The sequence below is a fragment of the Thalassophryne amazonica genome, chromosome 12 (assembly GCF_902500255.1).
Source record: "Thalassophryne amazonica chromosome 12, fThaAma1.1, whole genome shotgun sequence".
Lineage (NCBI taxonomy): Eukaryota > Metazoa > Chordata > Actinopteri > Batrachoidiformes > Batrachoididae > Thalassophryne > Thalassophryne amazonica.
Window position 1 is genome coordinate 23,588,116 of NC_047114.1, and position 27,078 is coordinate 23,615,193.

Here is a 27,078-nt window from a genome sequence, read left to right on the forward strand (position 1 = left end):
TGATGAAAATATAGTAAGTAAGTTTGGTTTTCATATTCATGTTGTGTGGCTGGGGGGGCCTGGCTGCCTTTTGTTTCTGTTTTCTGTCCTGTCTTTTGTTTTTCCTTCCAGGTGGCTTGCATTTGGGACTGAGTGGTTGTGTAGCTGAGTTTATCAGGACCTCACCCTGATCACCTGAGGCTGATCACCTGCGGCTCGTCAGGACTCACAGCTGTGGTGCATCTACATGGATTGGAACATGGTGGCATTTAAGACTGGAGTACACAGTGTGTATTTGCCAGAGACTCGACCTTGTGACCAGACGGGTGAGATCGTCGTCTCGGGAGCCATCTCATCATCAGTGGATGCAGAGAACGTCCAGGTTTGATGCATGGTCTGTGAAAGAGGAGGGGGTGAGGTCTCACGCTCGTCAGCACACTTCCTGAGGTACGTTAGATTTTGTGACTAACATTTATACAGTCAGTAAATGTGGTGTCCCTCACACCTTATTATATTGAGCTGTATGTTGGTCGTGTAATCAGCTTCCTCTGCAGTGGAGTTTTGTGAACTGCGTGTTCCATGCCTGCAGGGTGGGAAGCTGATTAGTAATTAAGCCAGGAAGTGTTTGCTGTTTGTGCACCTTTGAGCGTTCTCTCTGTGTGTTGAGTGTGGACTCACATAATGATTCCTTCTTTCACAGACTCGGTTTGTCGCGGCCACCTGGGGGGTGTCAGCGGGGTCCTTGGGTCTGAATTGGTTCTGGCTCCGGACCGATGGCGCTGCTGGGAGCGCACCGCAAAACCACCACGCCAGACCGCGCACTTTTATATTTTTTCACAGCACTGTTATGTTTATTAAACTCAGTTATCCTTTGTACCGTGCTCTGCTTATTTTATACTGGGTCCTTCAAACGCTGGTCGGTTCTCCGGGCTGCGTCCGACATATAACAATTCAGTCATATTTGCACATAGATGTTCACCCATCCATGCACTGCATACAGCCTACATGCTGACAGGTCACACACCATTGTTTTATTTTTATTTAAAGTGTCCCTGCCACGCCATGACGTTTTTACATATTCTTAAAGAATAAAAAAGCTTTTTCCACATGTCTGGTTTTTTTTTTTTACTATAAAATTACACTGAACAAGGACTTAGAAGTTTCTTTACCCATATGAGAATTTGTATTTACCGCCTCCGAGCTTGACCTACTTTGCTGCGACGGATGTGACGTCATGCGAGTAAAGGCGTCGAACCGAGGATCTGTTTGCCAATACAGCAGACACAGACAGCGAAGGCATAGTGAGCGATTATAGCGAAGATTTAAGTGACATATCAATTGTTTTTGAGGAAGATGAGGACGTTTCTGATGAACAAAGCGACGGTGAAAATAATGAGGAGCTCCAGCCGTATATGTTCGAGCCGTACACGACAGAAGACGAGGATGAAGCAGAGCTGTCAGGGGATGACAACAACAACACTGTCGAGGAGGATATAAGCTGCTTACAAAACACAGAATGGTTTGTTCACCCACCACCTTTTCTTATAAATGATAATTTATTCCTGGCAGTTCCACCTGCATTTTGATCACTTTGGACCTGGACTGCGGTGTGTTTGTATGTGTATGAAAAAATTATTTCAGCAGCACAGCATGTTTAAATTCAGGAGTTTGTTCTAAAATCACTGAAAATAAAATTTCTGTACATTCTGTATATATTTAATCATTTGGGATGGGGGGAAAAGATTTCTAAATAAAAGAAAATTTTACTTCTATATCTGTTGTCAAATTTTATCAGGCAGAATATTCTAGAAAAAAAAGAATATGCTAAATGGAGACTTTCCTGTCTAAAATACACATACAGAACATCTGTAATCATAAATTGTATCACTGTTGTGTGGGCTGCCAGAAGAGGAGGTACTGCTGGCCCACCACCAGAGGGCGCCCTGCCTGAAGTGCGGGCTTCAGGCACGAGAGGGCGCTGCCGCCTTACAGGAACAGCCGAGGTGACAGCTGTCACTCATCAACTATGACAGCTGTCACTGATCATCTGCACTTCACCCCGGATAAAAGCAGGATGACACCTCCACCACGTCGCCGAGATATCGTACTTCTTTGGAGGTAACGTTCTCTGCCTGCGTATTGTACAAATTGATTTCAAGAGCTACTTTGTTGCAGCTGTCTACCCAGAGGACCGGCGTGGGTCGCGACTGTTTCGTTCTACTTCCCACCAGATAAGTGGTACTCAGACGCTGCACGAGTGTGTGTTAGAGGTGGAGGTGGAATTCCCACCGTTATTGTTACGGGGTGTACACACACCCACACTTGACTGTCTTTGCTCTCCACCAGCAGTACCAGATCCGACACGCTGAGACGGTGGCCACCTGGGGAGTTCGGGACCTGGCGGCTCCAGTATCCTTCGGGTTCGGTGGCGGTGGAAATCGTGTGGTTCCGGTTCATCTCCAGACGGACGTCTCCTATCATCGAGCCTGCCCACACGACACCTTTATTCACTGACTTGTATTTATTCTATAATCTGCTGTGTGTGGTTGTGACATTCACAACAGTAAAGTGTTCACATTTAACTCCCTCTATTGTCCGTTCATTTACGCCCCCTGTTGTGGGTCCGTGTCACTACACTTTCCCAACAGGATATCTCGGCCAGCGTCATGGACTCCGAGGGGCGTCACCCAGCAGTTGAACGACCAATGGGAGAGCAGGGTGCGCAGGCGTCTGCAGGAGGCGTGATTGGTGAGCTGCAGCACATCCTCACCACCTTTACGGCTCAGTTGGATCAGATGACCGAGCAAAACATCCTCCTGAACCGCAGGGTGGAGGCTCTCTCCGCACAGGTGGCGGCGAGCGCTCAGGGCGCTGCGGCAGCTCCTCCTCCTGCCGACCCTGTGCAGGATATGAATGTTCCAGTGGTCGTTCAACAACCCCTCCCACCATCCCCTGAAGCATACATAAGCCCCCCAGAGCCGTACAGAGGTTGTGTGGAGACGTGCGCAGACTCTCATGCAGTGTTCGCTCGTCTTTGCACAACGTCCCGTCATGTACGCGTCTGATGCTAGTAAAGTAGCTTATGTAATTAATCTGCTTCGAGGAGAGGCACGCACTTGGGCTACGGCGCTTTGGGAGCAAAATTCACGGCTCCTTCATACGTACACTGGGTTTGTGAGGGAGTTCAAAACCGTGTTTGATCACCCTAACAGGGGAGAGACCGCTTCAACTGTGCTGCTGTCAATGAGACAGGGACGCCGGACAGCCGCTTATGCAGTCGACTTCCGCATCGCGGCTGCGAGGTCCGGCTGGAATAATGCTGCGCTCTGCGCCGCCTTCGTAAACGGACTGTCTTCGGTCCTGAAGGAGCACCTGGTGGCCAAGGACGAACCGCGGGAATTAGATGGGCTTATCGACCTTGTTATACGGTTAGACAATCGGTTGGAGGAACGCCGTCGGGAACGAGACGAGGGGCGTGGCCGGGCACGCGCCATCCCTCTTCCTTCCGGGTCCGAAAAAGGTCCGCCCTTCCCACGCTCCATGGCCTCTACGCCCTGTGTGGCTACAGCTCCCCCTGCTGACGAAGCTATGGACACGAGCAGGGCCACATTCAGACCACCGACTAGACAGAGGAGGCTTCCCCGCGGGGCGTGTTTTGTTTGTGGCTCAATTGAGCACCAATTGAGAGACTGCCCCGAACGGTTAAACACCAACGCCCGCCCCTAGAAACTGGGCTTAGGGTGGGCCAAGAAATTCACGTGGGACACACACATATTTCCACATGGCTCCCAGTTACAATCCTTAGCGGGGATTTAACCCTTCAGGCCCCAGCACTGGTAGACACAGGGTCAGAAGGGAATCTGCTAGACAGCAGATGGGCCAGGGAGGTAGGGCTCCCTCTGGTGGCGCTTCCTTCACCATTGCAGGTGCGAGCACTGGATGGCACCCTACTCCCTTTAATCACACACAGGACACTACCAGTAACTCTGGTGGTGTCAGGGAATCATCGGGAGGAGATAGAGTTTTTTTGTGACCCCCTCTACCTCCCGTGTGATTCTGGGGTTCCCATGGATGCTAAAACACAATCCCCGGATTGATTGGCCGTCCGGGGTGGTGGTACAGTGGAGCGAGACCTGCCATCGGGTGTGTTTGGGATCCTCGGTCCCTCCCGGTTCCCAGGCTAAGGAGCAGGTCAAAGTCCCTCCCAATCTGTCGGCGGTGCCGGTTGAGTACCACGATCTTGCTGACGTTTTCAGCAAGGATCGGGCACTCACCCTTCCCCAGCACCGTCCGTACGGTTGCGCCATCAATTTGATGCCAGGCGTGGAGTTCCCTTCCAGCAGGCTGTACAACCTCTCACGACCTGAGCGCGAATCGATGGAGACCTACATCCGGGACTCCTTAGCTGCCGGGCTGATCCGGAACTCCACCTCCCCGATGGGAGCAGGTTTCTTTTTTGTGGGCAAGAAAGATGGCGGTCTTCGTCCATGCGTTGATTACCGGGGGCTGAACGAGATCACGGTTCGCAACCGATACCCGTTGCCTTTGTTGGATTCGGTGTTCACCCCCCTGCATGGAGCCAAAATATTCACAAACCTGGATCTTAGGAATGCATATCACCTAGTTCGGGTCCGGAAGGGAGACGAGTGGAAGACGGCATTCAACACCCCGTTAGGTCATTTTGAGTACCTGGTCATGCCGTTCGGCCTCACTAACGCCCCCGCGACGTTCCAAGCTTTGGTAAATGACGTCTTGCGGGACTTCCTGCACCGATTCGTCTTTGTGTATCTGGACGATATACTCATTTTTTCTCCGGACCCTGAGACCCATGTACGGCATGTACGTCAGGTCCTGCAGCGGTTGTTAGAGAACCGGCTGTTTGTGAAGGGCGAGAAGTGTGAGTTTCACCGCACCTCTTTGTCCTTCCTGGGGTTTATCATCTCCTCCAACTCCGTCGCCCCGGATCCGGCCAAGGTTGCGGCGGTGAGAGACTGGCCCCAACCTACGAGCCGTAGGAAGCTGCAACAGTTCCTCGGCTTCGCAAATTTTTACAGGAGGTTCATTAAGGGGTATAGTCAGGTAGTTAGCCCCCTGACAGCCCTGACCTCACCAAAAGTTCCCTTCACCTGGTTGGATCGGTGCGATGCCGTGTTCAGGGAGTTGAAACAGCGCTTCTCGACTGCACCCGTCTTGGTGCAGCCCGATCCCAGTCGCCAGTTTGTGGTTGAAGTGGACGCCTCTGACTCAGGGTTAGGAGCCATGCTATCCCAGAGCGGAGAGACCGATAAGGTTCTTCACCCATGTGCCTATTTCTCCCGCAGGTTGACCCCAGCAGAACGGAACTATGACGTGGGCAATCGAGAACTCCTTGCGGTGAAAGAGGCTCTTGAGGATTGGAGACACCTGCTGGAGGGAGCGTCAGTGCCTTTCACGGTTTTTACTGACCACCGGAACCTGGAGTATATCAGGACCGCCAGGCGGCTGAACCCCAGGCAAGCCCGCTGGTCACTGTTCTTCGGCCGTTTTGACTTCCGGATCACCTACCGCCCCGGGACCAAAAACCAGAGGTCGGATGCATGAACATGAAGTTAAGACCGAGCTGTCGGATCCACCGGAACCCATCGTACCGGAGTCCACTATCGTGGCCACCCTTACCTGGGACGTGGAGAAGACCGTCCGGGAGGCCCTGGCACGGAGCCCGGATCCCGGAACAGGGCCGAAGAATAGACTATACGTCCCACCAGAAGCCAGGGCTGCCATCCTGGACTTCTGTCACGGGTCCAAGCTCTCCTGCCACCCAGGGGTGCGTAGGACCGTGGCAGTGGTCCGGCAGCACTTCTGGTGGGCGTCCCTGGAGGCTGACGTCCGGGCTTACATCCAGGCCTGCACCACCTGCGCCAGGGGCAAGGCGGACCACCAAAAGGCACAGGGAGTCCTTCAGCCGCTTCCTGTGCCTCATCGCCCCTGGTCCCACATTGGTCTGGATTTCGTCATGGGCCTTCCGCCGTCCCGGGGGCACACCACCATCCTCACGATAGTGGACCGGTTCTCCAAGGTGGCCCACTTCGTGGCCCTCCCGAAGCTCCCGTCGGCCCAGGAGACAGCGGATCTCCTGGTCCACCATGTCGTACGTCTGCATGGGATACCAACAGACATCGTCTCAGATCGTGGTCCCCAGTTTTCCTCGCAGGTTTGGAGAAGTTTCTGCCGGGAGCTGGGGGCCACTGTGAGCCTCTCGTCTGGGTATCACCCTCAGACCAACGGACAGGCTGAACGGGCTAATCAAGAGCTGGAGCAGGCCCTGCGATGTACTACATCCGCACACCCGACAGCTTGGAGTGAACACCTGGCCTGGATCGAGTATGCGCATAACAGCCAAGTGTCCTCTGCCACCGGCCTCTCCCCGTTCGAGGTGTGTCTGGGGTACCAGCCCCCTTTGTTTCCTGTGGTGGAGGGAGAGGCCAGTGTACCCTCGGTCCAGGCCCACCTGCGGAGATGCCGTCGGGTGTGGCGCACTGCCCGTTCTGCCTTGTTGAGGGCCCGGACGAGGGCAAAGTCCCATGCAGACCGTCGACAGTCCCCGGCTCCCGCATACAGCCCGGGCAGGAGGTATGGCTATCCACACGGGACATACCCCTCCAGGTAGCTTCCCCCAAACTAATGGACCGATACATAGGGCCCTTCTGGATCCTCAAGGTCCTCAGTCCCGCCGCAGTGAGGCTCCAACTCCCGGCCTCACTGCGGATCCATCCAGTCTTTCACATGTCAAGGTTGAAACCACATCACACCTCACCCCTCTGTACACACGGTCCAGCGCCGCCTCCTGCCCGTATCATCGACGGGGAGCCAGCTTGGACAGTACGCCAGCTCCTGGATGTCCGTCGAATGGGCCGGGGCTTCCAATATTTGGTGGACCTTTCAGAGTGGCCTTTTATTGTGGACAGTCTAAGGCACACCTGTGCACTAATCATGGTGCCTAATCAGCATCTTGGTATGGCACACCTGTGAGGTGGGATGGATTATCTCAGCAAAGGATAAGTGCTCACTATCACAGATTTAGACTGGTTTGTGAACAATATTTGAGGGAAATGGTGATATTGTGTATGTGGAAAAAGTTTTAGATCTTTGAGTTCATCTCATACAAAATGGGAGCAAAACCAAAAGTGTTGCGTTTATATTTTTGTTGAGTGTACTTTCCTTAGTGGAAAAGAGGAGGATTCACAGTGAGAAAGTTAGCCACATATCCAACATGTGATATGTGGAAAATGAAGAAAAAAAAAAAACAGATTGTCACTTGTATATTTTTATATAGCATGATAAAATGAATAAAAATACAATTTCACATAAGTTTTACGATGTTTCATTCAAATGAGAAGTGTTTTACAGTTTGTTAAAAAACATTTTATTCAGTCTATATAAGCGACACAGCAAAAGAGGTTCTTCAGATCTGCAAAACACCAAACCGACCATAAATCCCCACCAATGATCCTCCTCCACTGAGCAGCCAACGTGAACGGACAAAGCTGAGGCTGATGCTGCCAAGCGGACCAGGTACCACCGATGAGCCCAACCCCTCACTCCAGAGACAATTTCTGTACATTCTGTATATATTTAATCATTTATAAGTCAGTTTCTTGTGATTGCTAATTCTTCACATTTTATTCAAAGCAAATGATTGCAAATCTTTATCTGAAAAGCTGTAGACCCACATGGGATGGGAAAAAAGATTTCTAAATAAAAGAAAATTTAGTTCTATATCTGTTGTCAAATTTTATCAGGCATAATATTGTAGAAAAATGTTTATGCTGAATGGAGACTTTCCTGTCTAAAATGCACATACAGAACATCTGTAATCATAAATTGTATCACATCTAATCTACTTTGAATGAACAGACGTTTGAACAAAAAACAGGCTGTTCAGTTTACATGCATATGTATATTTGGAAAACACAAAAATGTCAATGTTCTGTTTTTTCAGGTGCTCATGTGAACACAGTCAGCCGATGCCACTTGTGATCGAGTCTCGCTGTTGCAGGGAAATTTCTGCAGTCTTGGCGGACATGCAACGTGGTGGCGAAAATCCTCAATGTGTCACACAGCTGGCGAGTTTCTCGATTGTGTGTTTGGATGCAGATGTCCTCAGAGTGGCACACTAAGCCTACATGATGCTCCACAGTACGAGTCAGCACATGAAATAGAAAGTTTCATTTACATGGTTTATAGAAAAAAGTAAAAAATATTCAAATACAAAAAGAATGAACTGTTGTTTTGAACATAAATCCATGCTATTTTTTTGTTGCAGAAAGTATCGTCATATCGCATATCGGTAATTTGTGCGGTTGTGCTGGGGACACTTGGGAAGGCACAGAAGGTTGCCACAGTACCAGCTTGTGTTGTATCCAAAATAAGGAGTACTTTTCCATCACCATCATCCGACTACACTGGCTTCCAGTTTCCTCCTCTGGAGTGAGGGGTTGGGCTCATCGGTGGTACCTGGTCCGCGTGGCAGCATCAGCCTCAGCTTTGTCCGTTCACGTTGGCTGCTCAGTGGAGGAGGATCATTGGTGGGGATTTATGGTCGGTTTGGTGTTTTGCAGATCTGAAGAACCTCTTTTGCTGTCGCTTATATAGACTGAATAAAATGTTTTTTAACAAATTGTAAAACACTTCTCATTTGAATGAAACAATGTTAAACTTATGTGAAATTGTATTTTTATTCATTTTATCATGCTATATAAAAATATACAATTAACAGTTTGTTGTTTTTTTTTTTTTTTTCCATTTTCCACATATCACATGTTGGATATGTGGCCAACTTTCTCACTGTGAATCCTCCTCTTTTCCACTAAGGAAAGTATATTCTGAACCTTGGTCTCTCTTGCTTTGTCTGCTTTTGTTGTCTCCCTGCATTTTCATTAAAATGAAGGGTTGCCACCAAACTCCTAAAACAGAAGTTAAAACAAAATTAATAAAAAAAATAGCTTATATACATTACAAAATGCTGTTTGAAAGTTAGGGTGTTATTGAGATAACATAGACAACTTGCCAGCTGACCCTGATATGAGAAGGAGACTCGATCACGAGTGGCATCAGCTGACTGTGTTCACATGAATACCTGAAAAAAACAGAACACTGATATTTTTGTGTTTTCCAAATATACATATGCATGTAAACTGAACAGCCTGTTTTTGTTCAGACTTCTGTTCATTCAAAGTAGATTAGATGTGATACAATTTATGATTACAGATGTTCTGTATGTGTATTTTAGACAGGAAAGTCTCCATTTAGCATATTCTTTTTTTTCTAGAATATTATGCCTGATAAAATTTGACAACAGATATATAAGTAAAATTTTCTTTTATTTAGAAATCTTTCCCCCCATCCCAAATGATTAAATATATACAGAATGTACAGAAATTTTATTTTCAGTGATTCCTGAATTTAAACACAGCGTGCTGCTGAAATAATTTTTTCATACACATACAAACACACCGCAGTCCAGGTCCAAAGTGATCAAAATGCAGGTGGAACTGTCTATTACCCAGGAATAAATGATCATTTATAAGAAAAGTTGGTGGGTGAACAAACCATTCTGTGTTTTGTAAGCGGCTTATATCCTCCTTGACAGCGTTGTTGTTGTCATCCCCTGACACCTCTGCTTCGTCCTCGTCTTCTGTTGCATACGGCTCAAACATATACGGCTGGAGCTCCTCATTATTTTCAACACCACTTCGTTCATCAGAAGCTTCCTCATCTTCTTCAAAAACAATCGATATGTCACTTAAATCTTCGCTGTAATCGCTCACTATGCCTTCAATGTCCGTCTCTGCCGTATTGATAAACAGAGCCACACTTCGACACCTTTACTTGCATGACATCACATCCGTCGCAGCGAGTAGGTCAAACTCAGAGACGGTAAATACAAATTCTCATATGGACGAAATGTCTAAATCTTTGTTCAGTGTAATTTTATGGTAAAAAAACAAAGACAACATGTGGAAAAAGCTTTTTTATTCTTCAAGAATATGTAAAAACGTCATGGCGTGGCAGGGACACTTTAAAGTTAATTATTATTTACAATAAAACTCTTTTGATTGGCCTAAACCTTGTCTCCCCTCATTTTTTTGTTGCAAGCCAGGAACCAGCTTGTGACAAATGGGGGCTCACCCGGGACAAATGGGGGCTTGTTCTAATTGGCTTGTTAAATTTCAGTTGGTTTGTTTGGTTCAGTTGTTAAGTTTGGTTGAGTTTGCCAATTGTTGAGGGGATGTTTGGTTAGGCCATTGTTTTCGGTGAGCAGCAGTTGAGCAGACTCGTGGTGCTTTTGTTTTAGGCGGCAGTGAATGTGGGTGGAGCTTCCCCTTCCCTTTTCCCCAACATCGGCTTGGGAGCAGCTCCTTGGCTGTTGAAGGTGGCCAGTTTTGGTTGCTTTTTCACTCCACTGGTTTTGTGTGCATAATACCCCACCATATGGGGCTGTACAAAGACTAGGGAACATTTAGTTAGCTGCTTTTGAGAATAGCGGGGAGTGTCTCCTGTCCTAAACCCAGATTGGCAGCAGGTGAGCTACTTTTTTGTACTTGGTTGTTAAAGTCTGTCGAGATTCCAGACAGTTGGCGTCTGTCGAGATTCCGGCAGTGAGAGGACAGCTGGCCTCTGTGTTGCCCTGTTTTGAAAACTGGTGTGGGCCAGGCTAACAATTAACTTGGCAAAGTGTGAGTTTGCTAAAGCCACTGTGACTTACCTTTGAAAAGTTGTTGGTCACGGTTTTGTGTGTCCTGTGGAGCCAAGAATTGAGGCTGTGAAGCAGTTTCCACAGCCAACCACAAAAAAAGGGCTGGTGTGCTTCCTGGGAATGGCAGGTTACTATTGTGCTTTTTGTAAAAACTTCTTGGTAGTGGTGTCCCCACTGACTGACCTGTTGAAGGACAAGATTGACTTTGTTTGGTCCACCCAGTCTAACGAGGCATTTGAACTGGTAAAAGATCTTTTATGTTCAGCTCCTTTCTTGGGTTGGGCAACCCTTTAAGTTATAGATGATGCTAGCCAGATAGGGACTGGAGCTGTATTAGTGCAGGAGGCATACGGTCACATTTGGCCTTTATAGCATTTTGAGGTCTATGTTGGCTCTGGACAGGTCTTTATTGACTGTAATTTGCTGATGCTTTGTCCCATGCTCCGGTGAACTAACATTTGTTCTTGTTGCCTCTAGGTCTCTAGAATGGCTGTCCACCCCCTACCGCTCTTAAACTGCTTCCTAGTTGTTAGGGTTGCTGAGTGGGATGGGGGGAGTAGGATGGTTGTAGGGGGTGTGAGGTCAACATTTTGAGTTGGGACAGGGTGTTTTTTTTTGGGGGGGGGGGACTTTTAAGTGGGCCATTAGGTTTGTGGAGCAGAGGGTGAACCCTCGTTTTAAGGGGGCTGGTCTCATACCCCTGCAGGGGCGGGTCCTCCTGCAGGTAGAGATGGGCCATGTAGTTGGAGCCACCTGGGGCTCATTATTTAAGCAGGGCTCCAGGAACATTCACTCTCTCTGCTGGCTCCCACAGGTAACCTCTTTTTGTTTAGTTTGGTTAGGGTTTAGTTTTCATACTCAGTCATATTTGCACATACATGTTCACCCATCCATGCACTGCATACAACCAACATGCTGACACGTAACACCCCATTGTCTTTATTTTTATTTAAAGTTAATTATTATTTACAATAAAACTCTTTTGATTGGCCTAAACCTTGTCTCCACTCATTTATTTGTCACAAGCTAGGAACCAGCTTGTGACACTGGCCATTGTGTGGTATGTCATCCAACCCCGTTCAGATTGTTTCGAATGCTGTCGGAGTTCCGTTTCAAATACCTAGAGTGCAGTAGGACTACAATCAGACTGTACTTCGACCGCTGTTCGAGTTTTTTCCACCTCGAACGCACCTCGAGAGTTGGGTACATGTGCTCCACATTCAGGCTGGCTGCACGAATGAATGAGCCTGAGTGTTTGGAATGCACTCAGGTAGCTGTTGGAGGTTTTCGAATGCACCTCAACTTTGCCCGAATGGTGGTTGATTTTCATTCGGAAGGCATTCGGGCTCATTCAGCATCTAGTGTGACGGGGCTATAACACTTATTACAGTTGTGGTTGAGATAGCTGTGCATTTGCTGCCACTATTGGAAGAAATATTACAACAGTGGTTGCAAGTGGTGTGTCTACCTCCACTGAGCCACAAACTCCAGCTATTGATATTTTTAGTCATGCACCCCCGCCCCACCCAAATTTGCAAAACAAATTACACTTTCGTGAAAACTTTAAAAAGTACCAAGAAAATATCCTCAGTTCTAAATAAAAATGATAAAAATTGTTGAATAATCCCATGGCCATTATATTTTCTGTCAGTCAGACGTTTCAAAGCATTTCAAACTCTGTCACTCCACCAGCCGGTAGAGGAGGGATGAAGGTTATGTAGATCTCTGTCTGTTTACCTTGAGGCAAGAGAAGTTAAAAAATGCTCTCAATGAACTTTGTGTTGTCTATATTTATTCATTATTATTATTGATATATTATTATATTACTCTGCTTGAGGTTTTAACACACCACTTTGTTGAGTTTGAGGGTTTTTCAAACTGTATTCCATAATATAATACAAATAAGAAAAGAAGACACGACAAGTATCATTTTTAAAGTAACATTAACAATATAAAAATATCTGGCAAGGCATACTGCAATTTAAGGCTGGGTGGTATTTCTCAATATTAATATTTATCTTGATGTACAGTGTAGAGTATCCCAGTAATGACTGAACCCTGAGGAAACCAGATGGGTCATTTGTAAAACCTTCATATTTTATTGTATTTTATTTTGGGAAGTACTTTGTGTATATGTTTAGAAAGTGTAGCACAATTAATTGTAACATTATCATTATTTTTATTATTTTATTGCAGTAGGACATATACAGTGGGGAAAATAAGTATTTGACTCCCTGTCAGTTTTGCAGGTTTTCCCACCTACAAAGAATGGAGAGGTTTGTAATTTTTATCGTAGATACACTTCAACTGTGAGAGACAGAATCTAAAAAAAAAAAAAAATCCAGTAAATCACATTGTATGATTTTTAAATAATTAATTTGCATTTTATTGCATAAAATAAGTATTTGACCCCCTGTCAGTTTTGTAGGTTTTCCCACCTACCTGAAAGATCTGGAGAAGATCTGTATGGAGGAGTGGACCACAATCCCTGTTGCAGTGTGTGAAAACTTGGTCAAGAACTACAGGAAACGTCTGACCTCTGTAGTGACAGACAAATGTTTCTGTACCAATTGTTAAGCTGTTTTTCTAGGGGGTCAAATACTTATTTTATGCAATAAAATGCAAATTAATTATTTAAAAATCATACAATGTGATTTACTTCACAGTTGAAGTGTACCTATGATAAAAAATTACAGACCTCTCCATTCTTTGTAGGTGGGAAAACCTGCAAAACTGACAGGGGGCCAAATACTTATTTTCCCCACTGTATAGGGCTTTTATTGTGAGAAGGAGAGGTGTATCTCTCTGTTTGACGATGGTTTAAGTGTGACAAAATTTAAAATTTTTGCTCTTCTAATTTCTAGCAAGCCTCCTTTATTTATGCTGTATCAGTACAACTATACTACTATGCATATATATATATATAAAATACTATATACTGTACAACTATAATTATTACATATATTTAGGGAATAACCCTGTTGCATCTGATGATTTGTGGACATTTATGCTGGTTATACGGTCGCAAATTGAGAAAAGTAAGTCCCTTCGGCTGCTCCCTTGTTTGCACTCAGAGTCGCCACAGCAAATCCTAGGTGGATCTGCATATTGAATTGGCACAGGTTTTACGCCGGATGCCCTTCCTGACGCAACTCCACATTACATGGAGAAATGTGGCAGGGGTGGGATTTGAACCCGGAACCTTCTGCACTGAAACCAAGCGCATTAACCACTTGGCCACCACCCCTGCGGAGTGTTAGCAGAGCCGGTAAAATGGCTATTTGCGACTGTATAACAGCATGAATGTCCACAAATCATCAGATACAACAGGGTTATTCCCATTCTAATTCAATTCCATCGTTTGCACGGTTTATATTTCTGTAGGTAATTCGGTCAATGAGGCTTACTGTCAAGCCAACCGAAAGTGGTCAGGGTGCAGAGTAATCCATCATACGTGAAAATCCATCAAATGTGAAGTGGTAATTTTGTATCAGAATCCACATCAATACTTTCATATGGTAGCTTAAATTTCGGTGGCGGCAGAGGCGGTGGCAGCACGTGACTTTCTCTCGCCGTCACTAACAGCGCTAACAGCTAGGAGCACGCACAGCCAGTGAGTGTTTTGTCGAATTGTGCGTCTCATCGCATGAATCGACAGTTCCGCATCCGGGCAATATTGCACATGCGTGTGCATGCGTGTGAATGCGCAGTTGTGCGGTGGACAGGAATGACATTCAACAGGAATGACATCTCATTAGAACACCGGTCAGAGCGCGGAGTAATACATCCAAATGTGAAGCAGTCACATTTTGCCACCGTTATCCCGATATTATACAGTCTGAAATCTCACACGCTTAACCAATCAGATTCACGTAAAAAATGTAATTGGATTAAAAATGTATATATCTATACACACCTACCTATAACCCTCAGTCAGATGACCATGTTTGTTAACAATTTCCTCTTTCTACATATTTAAAGGATGTTGTGAATTCACTTTCACAGTCTCTCACAGCTAAAAACTATCCACACTGTTATCACTTTTATTCGTGCCACATAATAGGCTGTTAGATCTGTCCATATCAAGTATAATTGTAAAAATCATATTATTATTATTGACGTAAATTTGATTGGGATCCGTTATTGTGATGGTTTTATCGCACAGTCTTACCACGAAATATTCCATCCATCCATTTTCTTCCGCTTTATCCGGAGTCGGGTCGCGGGGGCAGCAGCTCAAGCAAAGCCGCCCAGACCTCCCGATCCACACACACCTCCCCCAGCTCCTTCAGGGGAACCCCAAGGTGTTCCCAAGCCAGCTGAGAGATGTAGTCCCTCCAGTGTGTCCTGGGTCTTCCCCAGGGCCTCCTCCCAATGGGACATGCCCGGAACACCTCTCCAGCGAGGCGTCCAGGGGGCATCCGGAAAAGATGCCCGAGCCACCTCAACTGACTCCTTTCAACGTGGAGGAGCAGCGGCTCGACTCTGAGCTCCTCCTGAGTGACTCTGAGGGAGCAACGTGACCTTCCACGTCCCAACAGCCAGGGGCTGTGAGCATGGACTGGGCCGCCGGGCCACCCGCCCTCGACCGCCACCCAATCCTCTCTGCACCCGACCCCCATGGCCCCCTCTGCAGGTGGTGAACCCACAGGAGGGTGGGCCCATGTCGCTCTTTCGGGCTGAGCCCGGCCGGGCCCCATGGGCTAAGGCCCCACCACCAGGTGCTCACACGCGAGCCCCAACACCAGGCCTGGCTCCAGGGTGGGGCCCCGGCTCCGCCATACCGGGTGACGTCTCGGTCCTTGATTTTTTACTGGTCATGGAGGTTCTGAACTACCCTTAGTCTGACCCGTCACGTAGGAACTGTTTGCCTTGGGAGCCCCTACAGGAGCACAAAGCCCCCGACAACATAGCTCCAAGGATCATCCGGGTACGCAAACTCCCCCACCACGATAAGGTGGCAGCTAGAGGGGGAGTCACGAAATATTGATTTTTGATAATGATCCCTGTGATACAGTAGCTTGCAAAAGTATTCAGCCCCTTGGTATTTCACACATTTTAATTTGTTTATGGCATTTCAAATACAAAAAGTAAATCAGGCTTCTCACTATAAAAATTTCTAAAATTATCTTCCTTACACTCAAACTGAAAGTAAATTTCTACACCTTGATATAAATTAATAAAAAATATAAAAGACAAGATGATGGGTTGCATACGTAATCAGCCCCTTTGGTATAATACCTGTAAATGATTAGTTTAATTGCCAGTTTTCTTCAGACAAGTCAGGGGATGGCTACATGAACAATTCCAAGTCACTGAATATGTCTTGAACTTTATTTACATCAGTTATGAAGAAATACAAACAGTGTGGCACTCTATGGTAAATCTGTGTGGAGGAGACAGTTCTCAAAAACTGAGTGACTGTGCAAGAAGGAGAAGAGTGAGGAAAGCCACCAAGACACCCAGACAACCCAGAAGAAGTTACAGGCTTCTCTGCCTGTAATTGGAGAAATTGTACATAGTGCATGTTTTGCATTTTGTATCCCCAGTTATACAGCTTCGTGATGAAGTGGTGTAGAGGGGGATTTTATTAAAAAGAAGACTTGAAACTTCAGCTACAATTTGCCAGAAAGTACATCTGATATGTACGAGGCCTGTTAGAAAAGTATCCGACCTTTTTATTTTTTTTCAAAAACCTCTTGGATTTGAATCACGTGTGCTTGCATGAGCCAACCTTGAAACTTCATGCGCATGCGTGAGTTTTTTCCATGCCTGTCGATTGCGTCATTTGCATGTAAGCAGCCTTTGTGTGAGGATCGGTGGAGTCTCTCATTGTTTTTTCTTTGCAAGGAAAATGGCGGAACGACTGGAGCAACGCGACTGCATCAAATTTTGCCAGAAACTGGGCGACAGCTAGGTGAAAACCATTCGGATTATTCAGACGGCTTTCGGTGACGATGCTATGGGCATCACACAGATTAAGGAACGGTACAACCGGTTTAAAGATGGCCGCACAACGGTGGAGAGCGAGCCGCACTCCGGGCGGCCATCAACATGCTGAAATGACCAGATCATTTCCAAAGTGAACTCTGTGGTGATGTGGGACCATCGTGTGACTATCCGACAAATTGCGGAAGAGGTGGACATCAGCACTTTTTCGGCACATTCCACTGTGACAGAAAATTTTGCCATGAAAAGAGTTGCAGCAAAATTCCTGCCGATGGCTTTGGCACGAAGCTGATGGCGCAGCAAAAGCGCCACCGTGTTGAAGCCTCACAGGACATGTTGTGACATGCCCAGCTCTTCCACCATTCGGAAAATTCAGACGGCTTTTGGTGGCTTTTCAGTCATGTGACCATCCGAGAAATTGTGGAAGAGGTGACATGACTTGTACCGCTCCTTAATCTATGTGATGCTCATAGCATCGTCACCGAAAGCCGTCTGAATAATCCGAATGGTTTCCACCTGGCTGTCGCCAAGTTTCTGGCAAAATTTGATGCAGTCGCCCTGCTCCAGTCGTTCCGCCATTTCCTTGCAAAGAAAAAAACGACGAGAGACTCCACCCATCCTCACACAAAGGCTGCTTACAAGCAAATGACGCAATCGACGTGTGGAAAAAACTCACGCATGCGCACGAAGGTTCAAGGTTGGCTCATGCAAGCACACGCGATTCAAATCCATCAGGTTTTTGAAAAAATAAAAAGGTCTGATACTTTTCTAACAGACCTCGTAAGCCAAGATTTGATGTTTTGGTGAAAAAAAACCCTCTTCTGTCCCACTTTATCATGAAGCTTTATAACTGGGGTACAAAATGCAAAACATGCACTACGCACAATTTCTCCAATCACAGCAACAAAAGCCTGTAACTTCTTCTGGGTTGTCTGGGTGTCTCGGTGGCTTTCCTCACTCTTCTCCTTGCACAGTCAGTTTTTGAGAACTGTCTACTCCACACAGATTTACCATAGAGAGCCTTTGTATTTCTTCATAACGGATGTAAATAAAGTTCAAGACATATTCAGTGACTTGGAAATGTTCATGTATCCATCCCCTGACTTGTCTGAAGAAAACTGGCAATTAAACTGATTATTTACAGGTATTATACCAAAGGGGCTGATTACTTATGCAACCCATCATCTTGGCTTTTATATTTTTACTTAATTTATATCAACTTGTAGAGATTTACTTTCAGTTTGAGTCTAAGGAAGATAAGTTTTGTAATTTTTATAGTGAGAAGCCTGATTTACTTTTTGTATCTGAAATGCCATAAACAAATTAAAATGTGTGAGATACCAAGGGGCTGAATACTTTTGCACGCCACTGTATGTATGGAAACTCTTACAAACTTTTCTTTTTGAACTGGTAGATTTTGCAGTTGTTTGGTAGTGTTTTTACACTGTTTGTTGCTGAATGATTTCTACATGTAATGAATAGATATTTAGGGTAGGACTGATACTCTCACTGTGTGTACCTAGATGTGTGTGAGTGTGTAAAAGTGGAAGATCACTAACCTTCCAGCGTCCTCAGATGCTGACACGGTCACCCCGATGCCAGAGTCATTAACCCGTCTGCAGACTGCGTTCATGTCCAGGACTGAGCTGAGGGAGTCAGGGCCGTTCTCCATGCAACAATGTGACTGTGGGCAGAAGCTGCAGTTGTCCACCCGTTTGTACCCATTGTTGTGGGCACGCTGCTCCAGAGTAACTGTGGTAGCTATTCCAGAAACTCCAACGTGGACAACTAACTGCTCACACAACCAGAAAGCGGAGAAAGCAAAAAACATTTTGCAGGTATTGTTTTTTTTTTTTTTTTTTTTTTTTGTAGTGCTGAGTTTCAGTGACTGAAAAAAATGGATTTATGAACCTTTCATTTCTACCGTGTATATCCTCAAATACCTGTGGCTGGTACTGTTTCCACAGAGTTGGCAGCAGGTACTGAACAGCCTGGTATTCAACAGGGACCTCACACACATAAAGGTCGACTGCCTCACCCAGCCCTAATCGCTCCAGTGCCTGTGTGCAAACATATACTGTAGATAGCTCAGTATAGTACTGAGAGGACCTCACGGACACAAAACAAACAATGCCATAAATACAAACACATTGTCCAAGAGCCTGAGGCCAGTTTGTTTTGTAACTGGTCCAATCCAGCATCAGTAATCATTGGACTACAGAAAAATGTATGGAGGCCATCCCAGGGTGGCAGCTATTCGGTTGTCAAGTGTGACGTAACGCATCACGTGATTTTCAACTTCCGGGTCCAAAAGAAAAAAAAAAAAAATGCATGCTTTGTCTGTACACAAGCAGGCGATCACTGACAGCTGTCAGTCTTTTTGTGTGGCCGGATGGACAGCTCCAGTGCTCGCGTGCACGTGTGCGCCACACGTGCGCACGTGGAGTCGCTGGTACAGCGTTTATGGAAACATATACAAGCAGCTGTTCAAGCAGCAGATGGCCTGTTCTACGCACGTACACGCGCACACTCTGTCACGTGAGATGATGAGGTCAGTTTAGCGCTGGGAATGTGAGGACAAGCAGAGATTTGATTGCGTGGGTGAGTGAGTGACAGCTCCAATGTTGCCATCTGACAGCAATCTGTGTCATCTGTCTGAAATATGTTTGGGCTGCATCCTGCAGGTGTGCACGAGGCAGGCCGGATGTGTTCAGACAACGGCTGGCCACGTCTCTTTTCCTCTCGACTGCGTCGGATTATGGCAATATTTGCAGTGTCAGAATGGTTCCTCCACATTCTTGCTATGTATGACGGGGGCTTTTCTCTGAGAAAACATATCCATACTGTAGCACTGTCACCTGTCACAGTTTCATGGTGAAGTGGCACAGAAATGGATTTTGATTCAAGAAAACAGAACAGACCTCTGCTAATGTCTCGCATGTGACTTCTGGCAAAATGTAGCTGAAATTTTATTGGTTATTTTGAAGTAAATCCTTTTGTTTCACTCCACCATAGAGCTGTACATACAATTGATAATGCAATAGACAATGCACAGTTTCTCCAGTCACAGTCACCTATAGCTCCTTCAGAGAGGTCACGGATGTGTTGCGGCTTCCCTCACTGGTCCCCTTCTTGCACAAATAGATAGTACAATACTGTCTGGATTTCTTGATAGAAACATCTTTCAGGTTCTCCCTTGCTTGTTTGACGTTGCTACGACAGATCAGATATGGTTTTGATCCATGAATCTTCTGTTCTGGAAGAAAATGCACTGACCACTTGGCCACCAAACTGCCCACCGTTTGTCTTTATGAATACAGTGACTTGGAAATGTTCATGTGTCAGTCCCCTGACTTGTCTAAAGCAAACTGGCTGTAAAAATGAACAGTAATCCTTATATTTAGCTTGTCCAGTTATTTATGGCTTCTGAAAATGAAGCAATTGTGCATAAAAATGATTGTAATTCTTGAATAGCTAAAGTGATTTTTTTGTTCAACCCCTTGAATTAAAGCTGGAAGTATACAAGTACATCTTAATTCATTTCAACTCCATTGTGTTGGTGCACAGAGGCAACATTTCAAATATTGTGTCACTGTCTACGATGGCATTTTAGGGCTACATTGAGGTTTTTTTTTTTTAAGACTTCGAGAATAAAGTCATAATATTACGAGAAAAAAACTCATAATATTACAAGAATAAAGTTGTAATATTATGAGTTACAAGAATAAAGTTGTAATTTTATGAGAAAAACTCATAATATTACAAGGAATAAAGTCATAATATTACAAGAATTATGTTGTATTTATACGAGAAGCAACAACTGCCAGTGTCGTGCCAAAGTAGTTATCCCCACCAGGAATTGTATCCCCTGGCACCCAGCCCCCCAACACCAGCTATAACCATCTCCTCCTCCATGAAAGAGGTGATTTCGGGAGCTACTAATTGCCAGAACTACAGGCGAAGTCTGTGTAGTTCCTCCTCTGGAACAGACACATTTTCTTGCATATTCTTTTCAAAGTTCTGATACTAATGATTATGACTTTATTCTCGCAATATTACGACTTTATTCTCGTAATATTACAAGTTTTTTTCTCATAAAATTACATCCTCTTGTAATATTACGACTTTATTCTCATAATATTACGAGTTTTTTTTCTCATAAAATTACATCTTTATTCTTGTAATATTGCGACTTTATTCTCATAATATTACAAGTTTTTTCTCATAAAATTACATCTTTATTCTTGTAATATTGCGACTTTATTCTCATAATATTACAAGTTTTTTCTCATAAAATTACATCTTTATTCTTGTAATATTGCGACTTTATTCTCAAAGTCTAAAAAGTCGTACACAGTTGAAGTCGTACTTATGGGCTCGTCTGTACGACAACTTTAAACAGGCTCCATGGAAATGCCCTGGATTTACAATGCACGTCGAAGTATAACATGAAAAAATTATATTTTTGATCATCTTGAAAATCCTGCAGCAGTTTCAACAAGCCTGCAGTGTTATGATGGGATACCCTGGTTCACGTTTTTCCAAAGTTTTCAAACCGACTTTCTGGGATGCATATCTGTAAAAGTGAGAACTGGGCTTTACTGTAGTCTTGCCATCCCGGTGTTCTGTAGAGTTAAGACGGTGCTTTAGTGATAAGTCTATTTGTACACTAAGCAAGTGGATCTAAGACCTGTTTTCCCAACCAATGTGGAGGCGGAAAAATCACAGGTCACATGACTGCACAGTGTTTGTGGAATAAAGGAGGAAATGATACTGCATCGGGAAATATGAACTGCACCTCCCTTACTTAATGCCAAATCTGCTAATCCATAAAGGACACCAGGTCTTAACCTTTGTTAAACATGGACTAGCTGATTACTGATTACCTGCACAGCCACCCAGCTTGAGTTCACTTCATGCTCTCCAAAAGGCTCAAAGCCTGCAGACAGAGAAGGACAAAAATACCTCAAAACCTGTTTAGATATACAAAACATTCTAACTGCACATGCAAAAAAATAAATACCAGCTCAAGCTTTGAAAATACTGCCAGGATTTTTTTTTTGTTCTGCCTGCTGGGCATTTCTGCCTGTCACACCTCTGACGGTGCCATTGTGCAGGCTGCAGGCTCGTCACCCGGGAGCTGCCTCTCACTGATGTTTTCTTTTCTTTTCTTTGTTTGAACTGGTACGATGGCTCTCTCATCGACAACCACACATGCTCTTAATCCTTCATCAATCTAGAATCCACTAATCATCCAGCAAGTGGCAGAGACATCGATGAGCTTTTATATCAGCAAAACAAGAGTTGCTTTATGGCTTGATCCAGTGCATCAAAGTTCACTACCTTTAGGACAGACTCGTTTTTTAACCTTTCACCCACAGCATTTCATCGGGAAAGCCTAGGAATACTGCAGATGTCAAAGTTACTGTACACTTTACTTTTTTTATTAAATTGTATTCATTGTACCAAGTATTGTATTAACTAGCAGGGCACCTGAGTGATGTCTGCTGGTGAGGTTTTGCAGAAATTTATGATTGCTTCGCCTCTGACAGTATGGTTTAAAGCTTTAATTGTTTTTGACTAACACCATTAATAGCATCAAAGATGGAAATGAATGAGCTTGAATGTAACTTTAATCCTCCTGAAGCTCACTGAACTTTGATCTTGACTGATTGATACTTTTACCTATTTAACATTAGAATCTAATATTTGCTAGGTATTTAGACAATGTGGACAGGAAAGAAGGAAGGAAGGAATGGGATTTTTAATTTAGAAGGTCTATAAGTAGTTGCACACCCCCTTTCCCGTAAGTCTCTTAATAATGAATTGGTTGCTCTAGTTGATGCTTAGCAACAGGCTAGTCATCATTTAGACAGGCAGACACACATACATACATGTATGACATATATATACTCAACAAAAATATAAACACAACACTTTTGATTTTGCTCCCATTTTGTATGAGATGAACTCAAAGATCTAAAACTTTTCCACATACACAATATCATCATTTCCCTCAAATATTGTTCACAAACCAGTCTAAATCTGTGATAGTGAGCACTTCTCCTTTGCTGAGATAATCCATCCCACCTCACAGGTGTGCCATATCAAGATGCTGATTAGACGCCATGATTAGTGCACAGGTGTGCCTTAGACTGTCCACAATAAAAGGCCACTCTGAAAGGTGCAGTTTTATCACACAGCGCAATGCCACAGATGTCGCAGGATTTGAGGGAACGTGCAATTGGCATGCTGACTGCAGGAATGTCAACCAGAGCTGTTGCTCGTGTATTGAATGTTCATTTCTCTACCATAAGCCGTCTCCAAAGGCGTTTCAGAGAATTTGGCAGTACATCCAACCAGCCTCACAACCGCAGACCACGTGTAACCACACCAGCCCAGGACCTCCACATCCAGCATGTTCACCTCCAAGATCGTCTGAGACCAGCCACTCGGACAACTGCTGAAACAATCGGTTTGCATAACCAAAGAATTTCTGCACAAACTGTCAGAAACCGTCTCAGGGAAGCTCATCTGCATGCTCGTCATCCTCATTGGGGTCTCGACCTGACTCCAGTTCGTTGTCGTAACTGACTTGAGTGGGCAAATGCTCACATTCGCTGGCGTTTGGCACGTTGGAGAGGTGTTCTCTTCACGGATGAATCCCGGTTCACACTGTTCAGGGCAGATGGCAGACAGCGTGGGTGGTGTCATGTGGGTGAGCGGTTTTCTGATGTCAATGTTGTGGATCGAGTGGCCCATGGTGGCGGTGGGGTTATGGTATGGGCAGGCGTCTGTTATGGACGAAGAACACAGGTGCATTTTATTGATGGCATTTTGAATGCACAGAGATACCGTGACGAGATCCTGAGGCCCATTGTTGTGCCATACATCCAAGAACATCACCTCATGTTGCTGTTGGGAAAGTGTAGTGACACGGACCCACAACAGGGGGCGTAAATGAACGGACAATGGAAGGAGACAAATTATAACACTTTACTGTTGTGAATGTCACAACCAAACACAGCAGATTCAGAATGTGCAACAGTCAATTAATAAAGGTGTCGTGTGGGCAGGCTCAACGATAGGAGACGCCCGTCTGGAAACGAACCGGAACCACACGATTTCCACCGCCACCTGAACCCGAGGAATACTGGAGCCGCCAAGTCCCGGAGTCCCCAGGTGGCCACCTTCCCGGCGTGTCGGATCTGGTACTGCTGGCAGAAAGCAAAAGACAGTCAAAGGGTGGGTGTGTGAACACCCAGTAACAATGGTGGGAATGCCACCTCCACCTCTCACTCAACACGTTGCAGCGGTCTCAGATGAAAAGGAGCGCTGTCTTGCACAGCCTCCGCAAAAACGACCGGTTCTCCTGCAAACACTCACAATAACAGATTTATAAATCACAAAGGCTGAGAGTATTACCTCCAGATGAAGATGATATCTCGGCAGTTTGGTGGAGGTGTCTTCCTGCTTTTATACCAGATGTGATGATTAGTGACAGCTGTCACGGATGATGGGTGACAGCTGTCACCACGGCTTGTTCCTGAGGCGGCAGCGCCCTCTCGTGCCTGAAGCCCGCACTTCAGGCAGGGCGCCTTCTGGTGGTGGGCCAGCCGTACCTCCTCTTCAGCGGCCCACACAACAGGACCCCCCCCTCAACGGGCGCCTCCTGGCGCCTGACCAGGCTTGTCCGGGTGGCGACGATAGAAATCGGCCAGGAGGGCTGGGTCCAGGATGAAGCTCCTCTTCACCCAGGAGCGTTCTTCAGGTCCATACCCCTCCCAGTCCACCAAATACTGGAAACCCCGGCCCATTCGACGGACGTCCAAGAGCCGGCGAACTGTCCAAGCCGGCTCCCCGTCGATAATACGGGCAGGAGGCGGCGCTGGACCGGGTGCACAGAGGGGCGAGGTGTGATGCAGTTTTATCCTGGAGACATGAAAGACCGGATGGATCTGCAGTGAGGCCAGGAGTTGGAGCCTCACTGCCGTAGGACTGAGGACCTTGAGGATGGGGAAGGGTCCAATGAATCGGTCTTTCAACTTGGGGGACTCTACCTGGAGTGGAATGTCCTTGGTGGAAAGCCACACCTCCTGCCCGGGCTGGTAAGTGGGGACCGGGGACCGTCGACGGTCTGCATGGGCTTTAGCCCTCGTCCGGGCCCTCAACAAGGCCGAACGGGCGGTGCGCCACACCCGACGGCATCTCCGCAGGTGGGCCTGGACCGAGGGCACACCGACCTCTCCCTCCACCAAAGGAAACAAAGGGGGCTGGTACCCCAGACACACCTCGAACGGGGAGAGGCCGGTAGCAGAGGACACCTGGCTGTTATGAGCGTACTCGATCCAGGCCAGATGTTCACTCCAAGCCATCGGGTGTGCGGAGGTCGTGCACCTGAGGGCCTGCTCCAACTCCTGGTTGGCCCGTTCGACCTGTCCGTTAGTCTGCGGGTGATACCCAGACGAGAGGCTTACAGTGGCCCCCAGTTCCCGGCAGAAACTTCTCCACACCTGCGAGGAGAACTGGGGACTGCGATCCGAAACGATGTCTGTTGGTATCCCATGCAGCCGGACAACATGGTGGACGAGGAGATCCGCCGTCTCCTGGGCCGACGGGAGCTTCGGGAGGGCCACGAAGTGGGCCGCCTTGGAGAAACGGTCCACTATCGTGAGTATGGTGGTGTGTCCCCGGGACGGCGGGAGGCCCGTGACAAAATCCAGACCGATGTGGGACCAGGGGCGGTGAGGCACAGGAAGTGGCTGTAGAAGTCCCTGTGCCTTCTGGTGGTCAGCCTTGCCCCTGGCGCAGGTGGTGCAGGCCTGGATGTAAGCCCGGACATCAGTCTCCAGGGACGCCCACCAGAAGCGCTGCCGGACTACTGCCACGGTCCTACGCACCCCTGGGTGGCAGGAGAGCTTGGACCCGTGACAGAAGTCCAGAACGGCAGCTCTGGCTTCTGGTGGGACGTATAGTCTGTTCTTCGGCCCTGTTCCAGGATCCGGGCTCCGTGCCAGGGCCTCCCGGACGGTCTTCTCCACATCCCAGGTCAGAGCAGCCACGATAGTGGACTCCGGGAGAATGGGTTCCAGTGGATCCGACAGCTCGGTCTTGACTTCCTGTTCATGCACCCGGGACAGGGCATCCGATCTTTGGTTTTTGGTCCCGGGGCGGTAGGTGATCCGGAAGTCAAAACGGCCGAAAAACAGTGACCAGCGGGCTTGCCTGGGGTTCAGTCGCTTGGCGGTCCTGATATACTCCAGGTTCCGGTGGTCAGTGAAAACCGTGAAAGGCACTGACGCTCCCTCCAGCAGGTGTCTCCACTCCTCAAGGGCCTCTTTCACCGCAAGGAGCTCTCGATTGCCCACGTCATAGTTCCGCTCTGCTGGGGTCAACCTGCGGGAAAAATAGGCACACGGGTGAAGAACCTTATCGGTTTCTCCGCTCTGGGATAGCACGGCTCCTATCCCTGAGTCAGAGGCGTCCACTTCAACCACAAACTGGCGACCAGGATCGGGCTGCACCAAGACCGGTGCAGTCGAGAACTGGCGTTTCAACTCCCTAAACGCGGCTTCGCACCGATCCGACCAGGTGAAGGGAACTTTTGGTGAGGTCAGGGCCGTCAGGGGGCTAACTACCTGACTATACCCCTTAATGAACCTCCTGTAGAAATTTGCGAAGCCGAGGAACTGTTGCAGCTTCCTACGGCTTGTAGGTTGGGGCCAGTCTCTCACCGCTGCGACCTTGGCCGGATCCGGGGCGACGGAGTTGGAGGAGATGATAAACCCCAGGAAGGACAAAGAAGTGCGGTGAAACTCACACTTCTCGCCCTTCACAAACAACCGGTTCTCCAACAACCGCTGCAGGACCTGACGTACATGCCGTACATGGGTCTCAGGGTCCGGAGAAAAGATGAGTATATCATCCAGATATACGAAGACGAATCGGTGCAGGAAGTCCCGCAAGACGTCATTAACCAAAGCTTGGAACGTCGCGGGGGCGTTAGTGAGGCCGAACGGCATGACCAGGTACTCAAAATGACCTAACGGGGTGTTAAATGCCGTCTTCCATTCGTCTCCCTTCCGGATCCAAACTAGGTGGTATGCGTTCCTAAGATCCAACTTTGTGAAGATTTTGGCTCCATGCAGGGGGGTGAACACTGAATTCAACAAAGGCAACGGGTATCGGTTGTGAACCGTGATCTCGTTCAGCCCCCGATAATCAATGCATGGACGAAGACCGCCATCTTTTTTTCCCACAAAAAAGAAACCTGCTCCCATCGGAGAGGTGGAGTTACGGATCAGCCCGGCGGCTAAGGAGTCCCGGATGTAGGTCTCCATTGATTCGCGCTCAGGTCGGGAGAGGTTGTACAGCCTGCTGGACGGGAACTCCACGCCTGGCAACAAATCGATGGC

The 27,078-nt window shown here is 46.8% G+C and overlaps 1 protein-coding gene across 1 annotated transcript in view; it reads right to left on the bottom strand.

Moving 5' to 3' along the window:
* LOC117521714 (pyroglutamyl-peptidase 1-like) overlaps nucleotides 1-27,078 on the bottom strand; it is a 73,405-nt gene that overhangs the window by 40,257 nt on the left and 6,070 nt on the right. The window contains exons 4-6 of the mRNA XM_034183052.1: nucleotides 21,550-21,602; nucleotides 18,607-18,723; nucleotides 18,223-18,455 (exon numbers count right to left, since the gene is read on the bottom strand). Of these exons, the coding sequence (XP_034038943.1) occupies nucleotides 18,223-18,455; nucleotides 18,607-18,723; nucleotides 21,550-21,602 (403 nt within the window). The remainder of the gene's footprint in view (nucleotides 1-18,222; nucleotides 18,456-18,606; nucleotides 18,724-21,549; nucleotides 21,603-27,078) is intronic.